This window comes from Arvicanthis niloticus, chromosome 24, assembly GCF_011762505.2.
Source record: "Arvicanthis niloticus isolate mArvNil1 chromosome 24, mArvNil1.pat.X, whole genome shotgun sequence".
Lineage (NCBI taxonomy): Eukaryota > Metazoa > Chordata > Mammalia > Rodentia > Muridae > Arvicanthis > Arvicanthis niloticus.
The window spans coordinates 11606221-11625075 of record NC_133432.1 but is presented as its reverse complement, the minus strand read 5'-3'; the positions used below and the strand labels follow the sequence as shown (position 1 = coordinate 11625075).

At 48.1% G+C, this 18855-nt stretch overlaps 1 protein-coding gene across 2 annotated transcripts; it reads right to left on the bottom strand.

Moving 5' to 3' along the window:
- Positions 1–3314: 3314 nt before the first annotated feature.
- On the bottom strand, positions 3315–12093 carry LOC143437696 (2'-5'-oligoadenylate synthase 1A-like). 2 transcript variants are annotated; one of them, XR_013107038.1, is made up of 6 exons: positions 11700–12093; positions 10398–10686; positions 7638–7990; positions 5074–5227; positions 4327–4480; positions 3315–3624 (listed from the first exon to the last, which is right to left on the bottom strand). XR_013107038.1 is itself a non-coding variant. In XM_076922653.1 (6 exons), the coding sequence occupies exons 1-6, from the start codon at positions 11934–11936 to the stop codon at positions 3583–3585; spliced, it is 1308 nt and encodes a 435-aa protein (XP_076778768.1). In that variant the 5' UTR covers positions 11937–12079; the 3' UTR covers positions 3315–3582. The 2 variants fall into 2 exon arrangements, 1 of the variants encoding a protein (XP_076778768.1); XM_076922653.1 differs by having other exon boundaries at positions 4995–5227; positions 11700–12079.
- Positions 12094–18855: the final 6762 nt, after the last annotated feature.

The following is an 18855-nucleotide window of genomic DNA, read 5'->3' as shown; positions in this document are numbered from 1 at the left end:
TTGTTTTAGTTTAAGTCAGTGCATTGTGATTTAATTCAGTCCTTAAAATCTCTTCCTCACACAGACAACTAAGTTTATTTTTTAAAAGATTTATCTGTTTTATATATGTGAGTACACTGTAGCCGTCTTCAGACATACCAGAAGGGTTGTGAGCCACCATGTGGTTGCTGGGAATTGAACCCAGGACCTCTGGAACAGCAGAGAGTGCTCTTAACCACTGAGCCATCTCTCCAGCCCAACAACTAAGTTTTAAAGTGGATTTCATCTTTCTAAACATGAAGCAATGTAGACTTAACTAAAAATTAATATCTGATGAGTCTCCTCCCCCCAAAATGGGACCCTCAGACCTGCAGAGAGACCTGGATGTTAGCGGGAGGGTTTGTACAAGATGTAGATCTTCTCAGAAGAGCTCTGTCCCCCTCAGAAAAACTGGAATTCCAGCTATCACCATCCCAGCCCCCACCACCACCCCCAACTTCGGGCAAACATGTTACTGTAAGGCCCACCAGGAAGGGAGGAACTCCCTCCCTGCTCTCAGGAATTCACAGCCACCCAATAACTGCAAGACACCAAACTTGATGTAATAAACAAGAGGTATATATTTGATTTCAACGCGTTGAGGCCATATTTCCAGCCTGTCCTATGCAGAGGCAAGCAATGAAGTACGACCCCCTTCGAGAGGAAAAAGAGCTTTTTAAAGGGAAAAACCGCAACCCAGGGGGACGAGGGGGCAAATCATGATTAAGTATCTATAGGAAGCACCTGTCCAGTGTTCAGCTTCTGTGACAGGTTCAAGAAGCAGTCAGTTCTGTTTCTGGAATCCAGGGTGCACGGGCACGCTGACCTGAACTCCCAGCTCAAACCCTATTCAATCTATCTTGTCTTGTAGATAGCTAGTTTCCTAGGACCCAGAGTGCAGAACAAGCTGATCTGCACTCTTGACTCCATCTGTGGAAGGTTTAAAAAATTTTAACTCTTTCATTACATCACCTCACAGTAAAATATCTTACACTAGGCCTGACATATAGTGTGTCTCCAAAATTACAAATTGCCCAACTCTACCCAAAGACAATCAGGAACACCCCCCTGAAAGCTGGCGGGTTTGGGGGAGCCTAGAGACTACTCAAGGCTTTACAATTGGGGAAAGCTCAGTGCCCCCCTGGTGGCTACTGTGTGAACTGGTGCTGTTAACTTAGAGACAAACCCTTGGCTTAGGAGAGCCATGGAAACAGTCCAGAGTCTCAGACAGCAGGGACTGAGAGGGCCCAGCCTGGAAGTGGGACCAGAGCAGCACGATATGGGAAGCTGCAAGAGGCTTAGAACCCTGCTCAGTGGAGGAAGACTGGAGGGATGCGTTGGAAATGACAGGCTGTTCCTTCGGAAGCCTGTCTTGCTCATGGACTTCCTCAGCCTGAGGCAGCTTTCCAGCTGGGAGGGGTTCCACCACAGAAAGAGTGCCTTTGGGACTGGAGGTGTGTGAGACAGCCCAAAAGAGGACCCTAGCCACAATCCTACCTCAGGTGACGTAGCAGATGATCCTGAATGTGTGCTGGGCCCTGAAATTCAAAATAAGCACATGAGGGTCCTGGGCCACTGTGTGACTTAGCATATCCTAAACTCCATCAATGAGTGATTTTGCCCTGGGCCAGCATCATAGCCTGATGGTGTGGCCTGCTGCAACCACGGACACACACCTAAGGCACAGCTTACCACCTGCCTAGCCTATTCAAATGTCTCTGTGTGTGCACATGCGCGTGCTCACGTGCGCGCGCGCACACACACACCACTGACATATCTTAATGCTCTCAGGACCTAGACAATCTCCTCCACAACCCCTGCAAAAGAAAAAACCCACATGCCATTAAGTTAGACACTGTAGAAAATCATCCACTGAAAGCACAGTGTCTGGGGAGACAGTGTATAAGGGAGATTGCTGCTCACGCATGAGGACCTGAGTTCAAATCTCCAACGCCCACCTAAGCTTAGGAAGTACCACATGTTGACCTATACTGCTAGTTCTATGGGTGGACAGAGACAGAAGAATCTCTGTAGCTGCTGGATGCCCACCAAGCTTCAGGTTCATAGACAGACGCTGTCGTAAAGGGGGGAGGTGACAAACTACAAAGGAAGACACCCTACGTCTTCTTCTGTCTCCAAACATAGATGTAGAACTCCTCACAGACACCACACACACACACACACACACACACACACACACACACCTACATGGTGTGGTTCACAGCTGCCATTGCAGTTCCAGAGGATATTGTGCCCTCTTCTGGTCGCTATGTGTACTGCATGCAAGTGGTGCAGACATGGGATCAGGAAAAACTTGCACAGGCATAAAGTGGTTTTTAAACTTGTAAGGGCAGGTGCTTACATCTACAGGGGATGTACTGCCAGGAACAGAGCAATGTGAGAACAGAGCTGACCTGAGCCTGAGACCAGCTGTGTGAGCTGTGGATGGCAGAGCCTGAGAAGCTCAGAGAACTGGGAGTCCCAGATATCAGATACTGAGCTTTTTGCTTTGGTTGTGTTTTGATCTGATTGTGACGGTGACCCGGTTCTTCCCTCTCACAGTAAGAAAACATTTAAGTTGTGTTTTTAATTTTATATGACCCAACAGTTAAGAGACTAATATGCTGAAGTGTTAGAATTTAAGAAAAAACTCTCGACACTTTTAAAGCTGTATTGTGTTTTCTGATGTGATATCGAGATCTTAGGGAAAATCAAGAAAGGGCAGGTTATGGTTATGGTTATGGTACTCACACATGCCTCTCATGTGTGAGTACCAGCTTGAACGTGGGTCATTTGTGAAAGTGAGTTTTTGTCAACTAAGCATAAGCTAGGGTCACTGAGCAGGAGGCAGATTTAATCAAGACAGTCCCTCAATAAGTCTGGCTTAGGGCAGTCTGTGGGGACGTGATCCTGATGGATGTGGCTGGTGCCATGCCTGGGAAGGTGGGTTATATAATAAAGCAAGTTGATTTTAGCAGTGGAGAGCAATCAGTGAGCAGAATTCCTCCATGGACAGAAGAAACCAAGGGTTCCTCTCTTGGAGGAGACCTGGAAGGATCCCATGGCATCCGGCCTCAAAAGCTGAAGTTTTTCCTTCTGCTCTCTTCACTGCTGAGTGTCTGTTGTCTGGTCCCAGGTGGAGTGTACACGCTCATTCATGCATCTAGTTGAACTATGTGCACACACAAACACACACACACACACACACACACACACACACACACACACACACACACACACACACACACACACACACACACACTTCTATGGTTCCATCCCTCAGAGTTCACACACACTCATGGCTTCCTGTGGTTTATTGTTGATCAGACATTGGACAGAACCGGCCAGGGAGACAGCTGCAAATCAAGCTTGGGTTCTCTTCTCCTGAATCGCTTGTCTCCTAGAGAACACCGTTGGTAGATAAGGCAGATGAAGCAGGCTGTGAAGAAGGCTGTCTGTGATGGGATAGGATGCAGGGGTCTTTGGGCAGTGGTCAGAAGCCTGGAGTCTGGTCACAGGTTAGACCCTCGGGTGGGCCTTGGGAAGCTTCCTGTCTTCTCTGGGTCAAGGGCTTGCAAGAAATGTGGAACGACAGTGCTTGTCCTCCTGAGGAGGGAGGGAAGACAGGGCATGGTTCGAACCTCTACCCTACACTGCAGTCATCCCAGCACTAAGACAAGATCTCAGCCCTACCAATTACAAGATGGGTGTCCCTGAGCCAGTGGCTTCAGCTCTCTTATCCTACAGGCTGTCCCTTCTGGTCTCTGTGTAGGTGTGTATGTGTGTGTTTCTGCATACATGTGTGTACTTGCATGTGTGCATATGCTTGTGCCTGTGGGACTTTGTATGTATGAGTGTGTTAGAGTTGGTGGGTGTGAGTGTGTGTGTGTGAAACCATGTGAGTGTGAGAATGTGTGCTAGTGTTTTGTGTGTGTAGCTATGAGCTTGCAAGAGTGTGTGTGTGTGTGTGTGTGAATGTATCTATGTGCACACATGTGTCTACCTATGTAGCAGAACTTTCTATGTAGAAGAAAGTCAGAGGAAATCTTGGGGCCGTTGTTCTCCCCCTTCTACCCTATGAATTCTAGGGATCAAACCCAGGTCCACTGTGTTGGCAGGGCCTTTACCCACTGAGCCATCCTCCCAGCCCATGACATCTCTGTATGGCTGTAGAACAAGGCAAGCAGTTGGCCTCCACAGGAGTGTGAAGACCTTTAGCAAAAGACCACGTCCCCATGAGAATATTCTCCAAGTAGATGGAGTGACCGAAGCTGTGTGCAAGGGGACAGGATGATGACAGGGTCTCACCAGCACTTTCCAGGACTGCACGGGGGAATCATCCCTGTCCTTACAGCATGGGTAATCCAGCCACTCCTTTGCCAAACATGCCAGGAAATACCAGTTCACATACGTACAATCAGCAATATTCCTTGTAGGGTCAGCCGGGTCCAGGATGATGGGCCTGCAGAACAACATTCAGAGATGAATTGAGCTCCAAGTTCTACTGCACAGGGGTACGGGAGGAGCCCAGAAGAGAACCCGTACCAAAGTTTGGCCAGAGTCCCTGCCCCACAGCATACAGCACTCCTAGAGGGATCCTTGGACATAACCTAGATGGACTGGGCTTGAATCCTCTACCCTTTATTAGCCTTGTGTCCTGGGACCCCATCTCTGGTCTTTGGTGCCTCACAGCACTTATGACACTGTTACTGTTAGAAGATCTCAGTTCCCACTGCATGTCCTCCCCTTCCTTTGCTGTTTGGGTCTGAATAATGTCAGATCCTTGGTCTCCTGAACTGTAAACAGGAGAGGCCACCCCTGTCTCCCAGGGCTGTAGGGCTTCATCTCAGTCAGGTGACATCAGGACAGTCCCTAATACAGGTGATGCTGCATTGACACAGAGGACCCACCTCCCCCTTTTCACAGTATTGCAGCCTGACACCCACGGGGAGCAGAGCCATATGGGGACAAGCTACCTGTAGTTTTGGAGCTGTCTGTGCAGGTAGTCAGAGACCTTTGGGTGTTGAAAGTCATAATACACTGTCCAGTACATACAAAGACTTTCGTGCTTGGTGATCAGTTCCAAGACGGTCCGGAAGCCCTCTGCTGTGTTGAAATCATCAACTCCACTCCCACTTTCCCAGGCATAGATTGTGAGCAGCTCCAGGGCATACCTTGGGGGCACTGGTTTCTTCAGCTTCTTCATACACTGAGAAGAGAAAGGCAAGGAGAAAAATGGGGCTCTCAGCTGTTGTGTGGGGCCACTTCTCACAGGCTCAATTCAGCTGCCACCTGATGATGTCATGAGTGGTTGGGATGGACACCTTGTGCTCCACACAGACTGAGCACTCACCAGCAGGCACAGGAGGAATCAAGACCCCATGAGTGACACCTAGGAGTGAGGTTGGAGGCAGGACATAAGGAGTGCTCACTATGGAAGTTTTCTCATGGTCTCTGAAGTAACTGGGAAGAGGCTAGGGAGATGGCTCCATGGATAAGGTGCCTCAACCCGGTACAAGCTTGTCAAGTCTAGGTAAGGTCCTAAACATGGGTCAGGCTAGTGAGGAAACCAACTCATAATCTCAGAGTCAGGTTGAGATTGGGGCTTCTAGGGGCTGCAGAACTGTCCAGACCTGCTGACCCAGCACACTGAGTGTCATGTGTGAGACCCTGGCTGATTACACAAGGTGGGGTGTGACTGAGGACCTGCCCTCACACTCTGACCTCCACATCCTTATGCACACACAGAGACATGTGCGCCCACGAACAGGTTCACATATACAAACGCCACAAACACATTAGAGAAGCCCAGATAATAATGAGAGATCGCAAGTTTGAAGACATAGTAGCAGGAAATTGCAAGTTGTAGATACCAGAGAGGACAGGAAACATCGCTCAACAAAGACACAGAAATCCAAAGACATAGTTGAAGCAGCAACCAGAAAACGACAAAATAGATGTGGCTGAAGGGAGAGTTAGATGATTGAAATCATACTAGAAGAAGTCAGAACAAGCATGGGAAGGCCCCCATCTTCCCAGGTCACCCCTTTCTCCTTCCTTTTCCCTCAAAGAGCATCATTCTTCTTTGCTGCCCCACCCAATGTCTTTCTTGCCCCTCCCCTCTGCCTTCCATCCACTCAGTTTTCCTCCCCCATATTCTTTCTCACCCATTATGCAAACTAGGACAGACACTGGTCCTAGGGAGGGGGCCCTGCTGTGACTGACCCACCATGTTGCTCCTGGGGAGGACTGAGGAAGGATGATGGAACTTTGGGTTGGAAAGCTGTTGAGAGCTAAGAGCCTGACAGGCTGTTTGTGGGAACCTGGAAGACAGGAGGGCTGAGAGGCAGGCAGGTGACAGAGGCTGGAGTGAAGTTTCAGAGGAAAGCAAGGACCCCATCTGGGCTGCTTGTGTGCTATGTTTGCATGAGGAATCAGGGGTTTCTCATCAGCTGGGGCTGAGATTATCTCTGATGAAGAAGAGACATGCACATTGGGGACAAAGCCATCTGAAAAGCGTTTCCTTGTGGTCAGCAAATAGTAGCTGTGGTCCAGGGGTCCCAAAGCTGCATCTCCAGCTTGTAGATCACACCTGGAACTACAGAGAGGTCTCCCAGGTGGTAAGGCTTTGGTCACATGAAACTACACATTTGGAGGTGTCATGGGGAGCAGCTGAAGCCTGGCACTGGGAGAGGCCAGGAGAAGCCATTGGTGAAAATGCAGCCTCAATGGCAGTGGTGACCCCCAGACACTGGACTTACCCTGAGGTAGAGATGACTGCCAGGAGCAGAGCAATTTGAGAACAGAGCTAACCTGAGCCTGAGACCAGCTGTGTGTGCTATGGATGGCAGAGCCCGAGAAGCTCAAAGCATGTGAGTCTCAGATATCAGATACTGAGCCTTTTGCTCTGCTGGCCTTTGGTTGTGTTTTAATCAGATTGTGACAGTGACCTGATTCTTCCCTTTTGGAATAAGAATGTATTCAATGTGTGCTTTTAATTTTATGGGCCCACAGTTGAGAGACTAATCTCAAGTCTTGAAATTTTAAATAAGTTCGAGATTTTAAAAGAACTCTATATTGTGTTTTGCAATGTGATATTGACATGAGATCTTAGGGGAAATCAAGAAAGGAAAGGTTATGGTTCAATTGAATTATGTGTGTGTGTGTGTGTGAGCATCAATTTGAAAGTGGGTTATTTGTGAAGGTGAGTTTTTGTCAACTAGACATAAGCTCATTGAGTAGGAGGCAGCCTTAAGACAATGCCTTATCCAGTCTTGTTTACGGTAGTCTGTGTGAATATGATCCTGATGGATGTGGTTGGTGCCATGCCTGAGCATGTGTGCTGTATAATAAAGCAATCTGAGTGAGTCATGGAGATCAAGGCAGTGAACAGAATTCTTCATTGTTTTCTGCTTCAGTCATTGTGCTGACTTCTCTCAGTGATGCCCTGTGACTGGGATGTGTAGCCAAGTAAGACCTTTCCTTTCCAAGGCACTCTGGGTCATGTGATAATGCTATCATGACAATAGATCCAAAACTGGAAATAGACCTTCTTATCTCTGGCTGGTATCCACACTCTGTATACACAGGGCCCACAGGGACTGGGTCAGACGCCTTACCAGTTGATGCCAGTACTTGACCAGACAAATGAGATTCCTCAACTTGGGTGGATAATTCTTCAGGAAGTTTTGCTGGAGCTCCGTGAAGGAAAGGTGGAATTGACCTTTCTTATCCTCACTGCTGATGGACTTATTGATGCTGAAGCCCTTATCGGAGCTGGTGCACTCATCGATGTCATTATCGGAGCTGATGCACTCATCGATGATGTCAGTATCGAAGGTCATGCGCTTATCGATGTCTTCTAAGAAGAGGAGGTACTCTTCTGCATCGAAGCTGAGGCACTCATCAATGAGTTCGGCATAGATTTTGTTATAGGTTCCAGTGTCAAGCTGCTGGTTGTTGCTCAGTCCACCTATTAAAAAAATGTTTCGTTCATGTTTAGACTCAACCTTGCCCTGAGGATCTTCCTTCTCTCTAAAGTGAAAATCACTGTCTATGGAGTTCAGTGAACAGAGCAGAGACTGTCCACAGCAAACACCATTCCCCATATAGCCGTGACCTCACCAAACCTCAGGACTGGGTACATGAATTGGTTCTGGAAAGTTGGTGCCACAAACTGGTCCCAGTGAAGTGCCCTTCTCACAGGATCATCTGATAACGCCCACCCGTGGTCTGAGTGTGCATTATCTTCTGCTTGTCGGTTGTCTTCTGTATACACTCTTGCTTGCATCAAAGTTTCCTCTAGAGCAGGTTACTGTGTTTGTATGTTGTATCTCATGCTTACAGTCTCTGCTCTATTTTGTGTATGGTGTGTCTATGTGTCCTGTGCACTTGTAGAATGGATGAGTGCAGACTATGGAATAGATGCCAGTGTGGGTGTGTGTGCATTTTTGTGTAGACTAGGCAGGCAGCAGGCTGTGCCTTACGTGTGTGCAGGTGTGTGGCCATGGTTGCAGCAGGCCACACCATCAGGTTTTGATGCTGGCACAGGGCAAAATCACTCACTGATGGAGCTTGAGACAGCCCAGTCACTCAGTGAGTGAGGGAGGCTTCTCACTTATGTGCTTAATTTCAATTACAAAGCTCGGCACAGAATAGGGCTTATCTGCTAAGTGACATTGGGTAGGTTTGTGGCTGGGGTCCTCTGTTGTACTGTTGCCAACAGAAGCATTCCCAGGCCGGTCCTTTTTTAAGTGGACCTTTCCTCACTGGAAAGCTGGAAGTCCACGAGCAAGACAGGCTTTTGGGGGAGCAGCCCGCCCATTTCATTTCTGGTTCATCCCTCCAGTCTTCATCCACTGAGCAGGGTTCTAAGCCTCTTGCAGGTTTCCACAGCATACTATTCTGTTCCTACTCCTAGGCTGGCCCTCTCAGTCCCTGCTGCCTGAGACTCTGGACTGTTTCCATGGCTCTCCTAAGCCAAGGGTTTGTCTCTAAGTTTAAACAGCAGCAGTTCACACAGTGGCCAGCAGGGGTGCGCTGTGCTTTCCCCAAATGTAAAGCCTTGCTTATTCTCTAGGCTCCCCCAAACCCCCAGCTTTCAGGGGGTGTTCCTGGTTGTCTTTGGGTAGAGTTGGGCAATTTGTAATTTTGAAGACACACTGTGTGATAGCTTCATGTAGAGGAACCTTTAAGGTGTAATGGTATAACGTGTGTGCGTGTAGGAGGTTGGGTGGCACTGGCTGGGTTTGTGGTTTTCTTAAACATGACAGAGTTTTTCTGAGAATTTCTCCATCCTGCACAAATGGGCCTCTATCTGCACAGGTTTGAGGGTTCCCACTCTTTGGGAGAAGATTCATGGGTTATTAATTTTCAGGGAGTTCTATGCTGCTTCATGCTTAGATCAAAGCCACAGTTAGTCAGGAATAGCACTTGATATGCCAAGGGGGGAGGGTGTCTAAGATGCCCCCATCCCATAACTCAGCCAGCTTCCCACTTAATGTCCTTCTGTGATGGATTCTCACCCCCAAAATTCTAATACCCTTTCTCCCCAGCTTACCTTTAAGGAGATTCTCTGGGTGAATTTCTCAAATGATAAGGGTTTTCAGTTCAGGAATAGAAGGTGTGGACTGGACAGATGACTCAGTAATATGCTTGTTTCACAAGCAAGAGAGCACATGTTGGACCACAGGACTCAGGGAAAAACCAGGGAGTGGTGGGGATAGGATTGTAACCACAGGGCTGTAGGGGTGGAGACTCCCTTTTTGCCCACACAGTCAAGCTTAATTGGTGAATTCTGAACCAGGGAGAGATTAGATCTTAGAAAGATGGGTGGCTCCTGAGGTGTATAACCTCCATTCACATATACTCAGACACAATATATCTAACCTCTATTCACATGATACTCAGACACAATGTATCAATATGGGACACCCCCATGCTGGAGGGAATCCCATGCACAACAGAAAGAGGGAGTGAGAGAGAGACAGAGACATACAGAGAGAGACAGAGAAGAAGAGGAGGGAGAGAAGGAGAGGGGTAGCGGGAGAGGAGAGGGAGGGAGAAACAGAGAGAGACAGGGAGAGAGACAGAGACAAAGCGAGACAGAGATAGAGGAGGGGAGGGGGAAAGAAGAGGGGGAGGGACAGGGGAGAGGGAGGGAGAGACAGAGAGAGACAGAGAGAGGGTAGGGGGAGAAGGAGAGGTAGAGGGGAAGAGGGAGAGAGAGACAGAGAGAGGAGGGGAGGGGGAGAGGGAGAGAGAAAGAGACAGGGAGAGACAGAGAGAGATAGGCAGGCAGACAGACAGACAGATAGACGGAAGGAAGGATAAAGTTGGGTGAAAAGGCCAGGCTGAGGCCCTGAGGCAGTCTGACTTACCCAGGACCTCACGGGCTAGCCACACACTACATTCCACCTCCTGCTGCAGCTCAGGGGAGGTCAGCTTGAAGCTCACAAACGAGGGGCTGGGCTTCTTTGGGTTCTGAACTTCATAGCACAATTGAAAGTCTTCCTTTTCTGGTAGTTTGCACAGCTGTTTCTTAATCTCCTCCTTGAACTCTTCCGAACGTTCATGCACCTCATTAAAACTATTGAGATTTGTTAAAAATACAGTGATGTTGACTTCTGGTGTGTCCTTCAGGTCTGAGTCACTGTCAAAAGAGCCGTTCTGAAAGACAATGATGAGGCAGAATGGTAGGGGAGTGTGGGACACACCCTAGCAGTCCAGAAGTTGAAAAGCCTAGGAGCCCAACAACCAGGATGGAGGACGTAGAGAAAGCTGGCATATGTGCAGGGGAATATTACTCAGCCCTGAAGAGTGAAAAGGGAATCAATGTTAAAAAAACAAAAAAACAACAAGGTTCTAGATTACCTCTTCTTCTGGGAATAAGTCAGATTCAGAATGTCAAACATCTGTGTTTTGTCCATGGAGCTAGATTTAAATGTTCCTGTGCATGTCCATGTGATTGAAGGTAACCATGTGTGTGGGAGGTGTTCTAAATGAAGTGAGGACCTAGAGAGAGTAGTGAGGAGAGAGAATGTAGCACATTTTCTCTCATGTGGAATCTAGTTCTAGCTGCACACACTCTCTGGAGGAGGTCACAGTGGAGGATCAAGGATGGTAGCACCTGAATACAAGCAAGTGAGACTTCTGTCATGGTCCCTCTCCTTAGCAGAATATTGAGGATAATATGCTAAAAAGTACACCAGGCTTGTATGAAGATGCTCCATAACAATTGTAAAAAGTCAACAGAACAAAATTTAAACTAAGAGAACTGAATTCATAAAGGGAAATTTTTGGAGACAATAACAAATGATAATGTGCAGAGAACCTCCCTAAATAAAATGCTGAGCACAATCAATAACACACTTGCACCCCTGACATAGATGGGTGGACATTATAAAATGACATTTCTGCAGCCTTCACAGTGACTGAGGTAGGGACTGTCGTCATAAAGTCCCGTTTGACAGATGGAAACACAGGCAATGAGGTTCCATCAGTCCAGTCATCCAGCAGGTGGGGTCTCTGTTTTGTTCTCTGCCCTGTGCCATAGCTGGGGTGCACATGAGGACACTGGGCATAGAGCAGGTAGGTAACTCACTTTCCTCTAAGGGCTGCAGTCTGGCTTCTGAGAGTCCTCTCCCACCCCATTCTGGTCAGCTCAGGCTAATGGGACTCACCATCATTACCCTGGAGACCCACACAGGGGGTTTGGGTTTGTGACCTTCTTCGCTTCTGTCCTTCGGGGAATCACGTTCATTGTCTTCGTGCTTGTCTACTCGCTTGTCCTTCAGGAAAGCACATACACAGTCGATGTCTGCTCTGACCTTATTAAGGAACCTGGTGTCAACAAGAATGTGATCCTTTATGAACTTGTCCAGCTCCCAAGCAGGGGTTTTGCTGAGATCCTTCGACATCTTGAGGCCAGGAATGTTAGCTACTGAAGCCTTGCTAGCTGCCCCTTATATCCATAGTTCCTCTTTCCCAGGAAGGGCGGGGCTGTGCCTATCAGATCTCTGCATCTGCCACTTCTGGCTCTTGGGCTCCCTGACACTCAGGGGATGGTTTACCTGCAGGCATTTCTTTGAATTCTCAAACTTTCATCACATCAGGCTGTGAACCCGGAGGCATGAATCATCCTAAACATAGCGTCTGTTGTGCTTCCTTCTTAGTCTTGCATTGTTACTAAAGAAAACTGGTTTTATACTCTCCTAGACATTTAACAGCAAATATGCAGACACACTGTGAAATCTCTGAATGGTGCTAACATGGCTGTAAAACAAAGCAAGCGGCCGGCCTCCACCGGAATGTGGAGATCTTTAGTAAAAGACCCTGTCTCGGTGAGAATGTTCTCCAAATAGATGGAGTGACGGAAGCTGTGTGCAAGGGGACAGGATGATGACGGGGTCTCACTGGCACATCCCAGGAGCCCACTTGGGGACCATCCTTGTTATTACAGCAGGAACAAACACTGCAGCTAAGTCTCAGCTTCTATTTTCAACAGCCATCAGCCCAGTGGGTTTGAATCAGCTGTGTTCCTTGTTGGGTCAGTCTGGTCCATCGATCACTGGCCTGCAGAGAGACATTCAGAGAGGAAACTGAGCAGCTGGCCAGTGCCCCAGGTACTGCTGCATAGAGGCAGAGGGGAAGCCTTGCAAAGAACATGTATCCAAAGTTTGGCCAGAGTCCCTGCCCCACAGTATACACAAGCCTGGAGGGATCCTTGGGTATGACCTGCAAGGCCTGGGTTCAAATCGTCTATCCCTTAAGTAGCTGTGTGTCCTGGGGCAGATCCCTCAGGTTCTCTGATCTGTGAGATGGGGAGAGTTGGACCAGCCAGTGTCATGGAAAAACTGAACACAACACAGGATCAGGACTCCCTAGGGTGACATAGTACTCTAGTATTTACAGGTAATTTGTCCACAGCTTGTCTTTGGTGCCTCACGGTGCTTATGATACTGTAACTGTTGGATAATCTCAGTTCACACTCCATGTCCTCCCCTTCCTTTGCTGTTTGGGTCTGGACAGTGTCAGAGCCTTGGTCTCCTCATCTGCAGAGAGGAGAGCCCACCCCTGCCTCCCAGGGCTATAGGACCTCATGTCAACAAGGTGACAGAAGAACAGTGCCCAGTGCAGGAGATGCTTCATTGACACAAATCTCCCAACTCCCCTTTCCACACAAGTGCAGCCTGACACTCCATGGGGGAGTAGAGCCATATGAGGATAAGCTACCTGTCTTTTTTGAGTCATCTGCTCTGGTAGTTGAAGTAAATGCCGTGATACAATCTCCTGAAATTTAAAGCTGCATGTACTTGGTGACCAGTTCCAAGACTGTTTGGAACCCCTCAGCTCTTTTGAACCTAGCAACATTACACCCATGTTCCCAGGCATACTGTGAGCAGCTCCAGGGCATACTGTGGGGACAGCGGCTTCCCAGCTTCCTCTTACACTGAGAAGAGAAAGGTAATTATGGTAGATCCAATAAGAATGGCTCCCAGAGAGACTCATGTGTTTGAATGCTTGCTTTATAAGAAGTGGTACTATTAAAAGGTATGGCATTGCTGGAGTAGGTGTGGCCTTGTTGGAGGAAGTGTGTCACTATGGGGGTGGGCTTTGAGGTCTCCTATGCTCAAGCTACATCCGGTGTGGTGCACAGTCTCCTGTTGCCTGCAGATCAAGATGAACTTTTAGCTTTGTCTCCAACGCCAAGACTGCCTGCATGCTACTCTGTTTCCTTCCATGAGTATAATAGACTAAACTTCTGAACGAGTAAGTCAGCATTAAATACTTTCCTTTATATGATTGCCTTGGTCATGGTATCTCTTCCCAGCAATGAAATCCTAAAATAGGAAAACAAGCGTGCGCGCGCACACACACACACACACACACACACACACACACACACACCCCACAGTCCTAAATCAGTGCAGAGAGCAAGGAATTAGAAAACTGAGGAGATTATCACATAGGCTCTCCTATGGTTATGGCAACAACTCATAGCTGGCTTTAAGTGATTTCTTTTTGGAGAAGCAAAAGCCACGGCCTTGTCATTCAGGTCAGAGGCCAGCCTTTAGCAAATAAGAACGTCTTCATGGCCTGGCTGACAGCAGAAGAGGAGCAGGTCAGAGGCTCCTTGGTGGACCCTGACCTTGCCTGAGGGAACTGGGATGTGAAGGCCCCTCCCACAAGTGCCAGGAAGAGAGGACAAGAGGCCAGCTGAGGGTCCTGAGCAGATCAGGGGAGGACCAGGCTAATTGTGCTTTAAATATTCTAGTCCATTTATTTCATATGTGTGAGCGTGTGATGTCAGAGGACAACTTGTAGGAGTCAGCTGTCTCTCCTTCTACCATGTGGGTCCTGGGGACCAAACTCAGGCCACCAGACTTGGTGACAAACACCTGAGTGCCCTCTGAACTACCTCAGTGACCCTTTTTGCTGTTGTTTATGAGGCAGGACCTCTGTTATAGCCTGTCAGTCCAGTTACAGCTATCCTCCTGCCTCAGCCCCTGATGCTGGCATTATAGTGTGTCACTGTGCCCAGCTGATATATACTGCTTCCGTGCTCTCTGTGCATCTGATCAAGGGTCACTCATCCCAATGAGGCCAACATCCAAGGCAAGTCTGACTGAGCCAGGGAGGTATAACCTGACTGAGTCCAGGTTAGGAGGTATAAGACCCCAAGTCACTCTCTAAGCTACATGTTGAGCTGCAGAACAAAGCCATGAACAGATAATCTCAACAATGCCCTGGGCTGAGCTGCTGGGAAGCAGAGCCATGAAGAGTTAAACTCAACAACGCCCTGGGCTGAGCTGCTGGGAAGATAGGGACTTGGCAGGGAGGAGAAAATGAAAGTGGATGAGCTAGCTTGAGGGAGGTGACTCAGGGAGCACACCCCTGCTGTCAGCTCAGGAGCACCCCAAGAACCCCGGGAAGAAATGAAACTCTCCTGAGGGCACCAGTCAACATGGACCTGTACCACACACCAGCCAGAGCTCTGGACAAGTTAATGGCCCCGCAGCCTGCACCCAGCCCCTGACTTCACAGCAGCCATATGAAGTACTCTGGGGTCCCTGGACATCCCCCTACTGGAGCTCAGAGCCAGAGGGTCACAGGGACCAAGGGTGATAAGGATCACCAAGGTGAGAGGGTGGGGCACCCCAAGGCAGACACCTTCAGGGTCTTCTTGAGGTAAGGCTTAGGTGTTGCTGTAACCAACCAGTTTGTAGGAAAATGAAGATATCAGAAACGAAGTTACACTTCAGGGTAAAGGCCCAGCTAGGGGTGTGCCAGGTCACCTGAGTGCCTCCTATTCCCTCTTAAAGGCTGTCCCATTCACTCACATTCTCAGACTCTAGACCTCACACTGCCTGAGCCTCTATGATCTGAGGCTGGGGGATCACACAGCCACACCCACTAGGGCCAGTCTTTGAGAAAAAGAGCATGACATGGTTAAAACACCCAGACTCCCTCAACATCATGGTGCCTGAGGTAGGGATGACTGCCAGCTTTAGGAATGGGGAAACTGAGGCTGCATGAGTCTCAGTTGCTACTCTGAGCTACATTGTATCACTGGAGCATCCTGTCAAGCTGGCCTGTAACCTTTGGCTGCTCAGAGAGCTAGGAGAGACAAACCGTGAGCTGCCTTACTCCTGGGTAACCCTGCTGATGCAGGGGCATCATAGGGTCCTAGGAGGGGCGCAGTGAGACTAGAAATTGTCCTGGGTAGATCTCAGCTCACCTGCCGGTTCCTGAGGCTGCATCTGAGCTGGAGATATGGAAGGAGGCTTGGGGCCTGGGAGACACCGAGCCTGCTTCTGCATCTCAGGTGGGGCTGAATTCCTTCCAGGGAATGGGGGATTCGAGCAACATGTATCCCTCCTCCTCAGGTCCCAAGGACAAGTAAAGAAACAATCTCACCACAGGTCACTCTGGGGAAACAATAAATGTAAGTGGGCTTCCCTACTGAGCTCAGAGAAGGGGATGCTTACCTTAAAAAGTCACACTGGAAAGTCTTTATCTGCAAGGACAAGGCCTTCTGGAAACTGCACAGGCTCTCCCCTCTCCACACTCTCCCCAGCTATACAACCCAAGTGAGTAGCAGTTAGGGCAGCATTGCACATGACAGGCACTAGGGAGCAGCTGGGTATTCGTGTGAGGGTCCATGAGGAATGCAAAGTCAACAAGCCTAAGATGGGATGATCTGTTGCACACAGGCACAGTTCAACTCCTCGAGTTGGCAGTTGTGTGGCTTGGAGAATCCTTAGGTACTATAATGGGTTATGATGAATCCTTCAGGGCAGGAGCCAAAGCTACCAGAAGCCCTGACATGCACAGCTCTCTAGAAGACTCTGACAGGACTTCAAGACAGATCGTTACCCTCTGGCCACTGTTGATCTGAAAGAGGAAGGCCAGCTGGGGTTACAGGGCCCATGCTGAGGTTCAGGGCCATCTCTCTGCACTGAAAAGCATCCTGGGACACTGGGATTCACACCCTAAGTCTACTCCTCTCTCCTCAGCATTAGCTGCCAGCCAGGGGAGCTTCACAGAGCTCCAAAGGAACTTTTGAACAGTATCCCTTCCAAGCTTCAGAACTGAATCCTACTCGTCAAACATTGGTACCTTTAAATGAGGCCACTTGGGTGGGTTTGGCCTGCTGCCTAAGACTAGGTGGTTCATCTTTCTAAGTGGCCATTTTGTTCTATTTTTGGAAAGCACCTGCTGTGTGTTTTCTCTGTGGTTTTCTCTTGTGAACTCTCCTCTTATTGATTCACTGTTGCTCTTTACATACTGTGGATGTTGATCTTTATTTACTCTCAATAATGCAAATGTGTTCTCCCTGACTTTGGATTGCACTTCTGCTGACTTTAAGTGACTTTGGTCACCAGAAATAGGTAAATTGAAATATTAGCAGATATATTAATTTCTTTACCTCATGGGGATCAGTTGTCTGGCAGCCTTTGAGATTACAGGGTCCCTGACAACTGGCACCTAATGTGGGCTTGGTCCTAAGGAAAGGTAAGAAAGGTTATTTTAAAAACTCAGATTAGGGGCAGGAAACCAGCCTCTAACTGCTAGGTGTTCACAACCTTAAGTGAAGAAAATGGAATTAATGTGGGATTTTATAGAGCTCATGAAAAGGAAGATAAAATAAGATATAATCTCTGTCACGTAATTTAAAAAATGAGACAGAGAGAGAGAGAGAGAGAGAGAGAGAGAGAGAGAGAGAGAGATGCATTATCTGTCAGGCAGGCTCAGGCAGGCCTGGGCAAGGCAGGTCTGGGCAGGGCACACACACCACAGCTTTCTGGCTTCCAGCCATCCACTCTGCTTCTGCTGTCCTAAGCAAGCTCACTGAACCCCAAGTCCTCAGGCCCCAGCAGCACCTTTTCCCAGCAGCTCTGATGCAGAAAGAGGTCCCTCCATATCCCTCACCTTGCATCCCAAACCAACTTGTTTGAGTTCCAGGGAGTAGCAGGCAGGTTCTAGTGCTGCAGTGTGAGCCAGCTCAGCCCCGGTCTTAGAGTTTCCTTATTGCTTGATTTTGGTTTAAATGTGGTTTGTTTTTCCCTCTGAGTGGATATAACTAAATATCAAAGGTCCCTTCCTGGAGAAAACTAGAACAGGCACAGTTTCTGGAACAGTTGCTATCAGGACGTACAGTACATGAGCCAAGGCTGTTTGTATCACCTGAATTGTTGGTCATTCCTTATCTGGAGAATTTTCTCTTCTCTTGCTCGTCTGATCAATACATGAAAGAAGCTTAGCTTTCATGGCAGGTGAAGTAGAAGAGCAAACCTTAAAATCTAGGGGCATGCCATTGGTCACCTCCTGTCTGTTTAGCAGTATAAGCTGCTTTCTGGAAACTCTCGTCCAATTCTGTGGGAAAGGTAGGGCCTAAAGGAGAGCAGGTTGCTAATTCAACAATGATGCTGCCAGAGCAGTAGTGTTAAACCTGAGAGTCGATGGAGAAAGACCAGTTCCACAATTTCTGAGCAAAAAAATTAGATACAAGCTTGAATTAAATTTGGGTGAAGAGGATGGAATCAGGCCGGGACCACTCCAGGGCTCCCATGAATGGCCATGAGTCACAATTTGCAGAGGCCTATTCAAGATAAATCCACAAGGCTAAGCATTTCCTACCAGGTCCAATCAGGGACAAGCTTACAGCCCAGCATACTTCCTACCTATGTATCTCCCACTCACCTGTGATCAAGCACATCCTGTGCACTTAAGTCAAACTTGTTTAAGGAGCAAAAGCAGGTGGCTTGCCATCTTACCTAAATGACAGCCCCCAACATCTAGGGAAGTTTCTGCCCTTGGGCAAGGGGCTCACAGGTTGGAGGCAGTTTTGTGTTATGGATCACTTAGACACAGTTATTAAAACTTCAACACAACTAGCTCTCGCAGTAGCTCATAGAAATAATCCCTTGCTGATAAAGAGCCTACAGAAATAATTGTTGCACTAAACATAAAATGAAGGTTGAATATTTGTCCGCATGGATAATAATTGACAGGCCACAGTACCATGAACCCCTCTGAGAAATGTACTTTTTTCTTTTCAGGAAACATGAAGATGCTTCACAATTGCCTTCAAACTGGAACAGATTAACCAGCATACCTGACTTGGAAAGGAGACATCACCACCCGTACCTCCAGGGTGGCTCTATTGAACTCTTGGTTCCCCAACTTAGGATTTAATAGGGGTACATTGTTGAGACCAAGGGAAAAACCCATTAACACAGTAACTATAGTTGTCTTCTTGGGTTTGAGATTGAGTGAGGCAACGACAGGGATTTCCTTACTTGTTTTGTTAAGATCAAAGCTATGATCAGCTCT

Excerpts from the sequence above, each read along its gene's own strand:
- LOC143437696 (XM_076922653.1), bottom strand. The coding sequence starts at position 11,936 with ATGTCGAAGGATCTCAGCAAAACCCCTGCTTGGGAGCTGGACAAGTTC. Across the intron at positions 7,991-10,397 it reads GCTAGCCCGTGAGGTCCTGG|GTGGACTGAGCAACAACCAG; the intron begins GTAAGTCAGACT and ends TTTTTTTAATAG. Across the intron at positions 3,625-4,326 it reads TGCAGTCCTGGAAAGTGCTG|GAGGACAAGCACTGTCGTTC; the intron begins GTGAGACCCTGT and ends CTCCCTCCTCAG.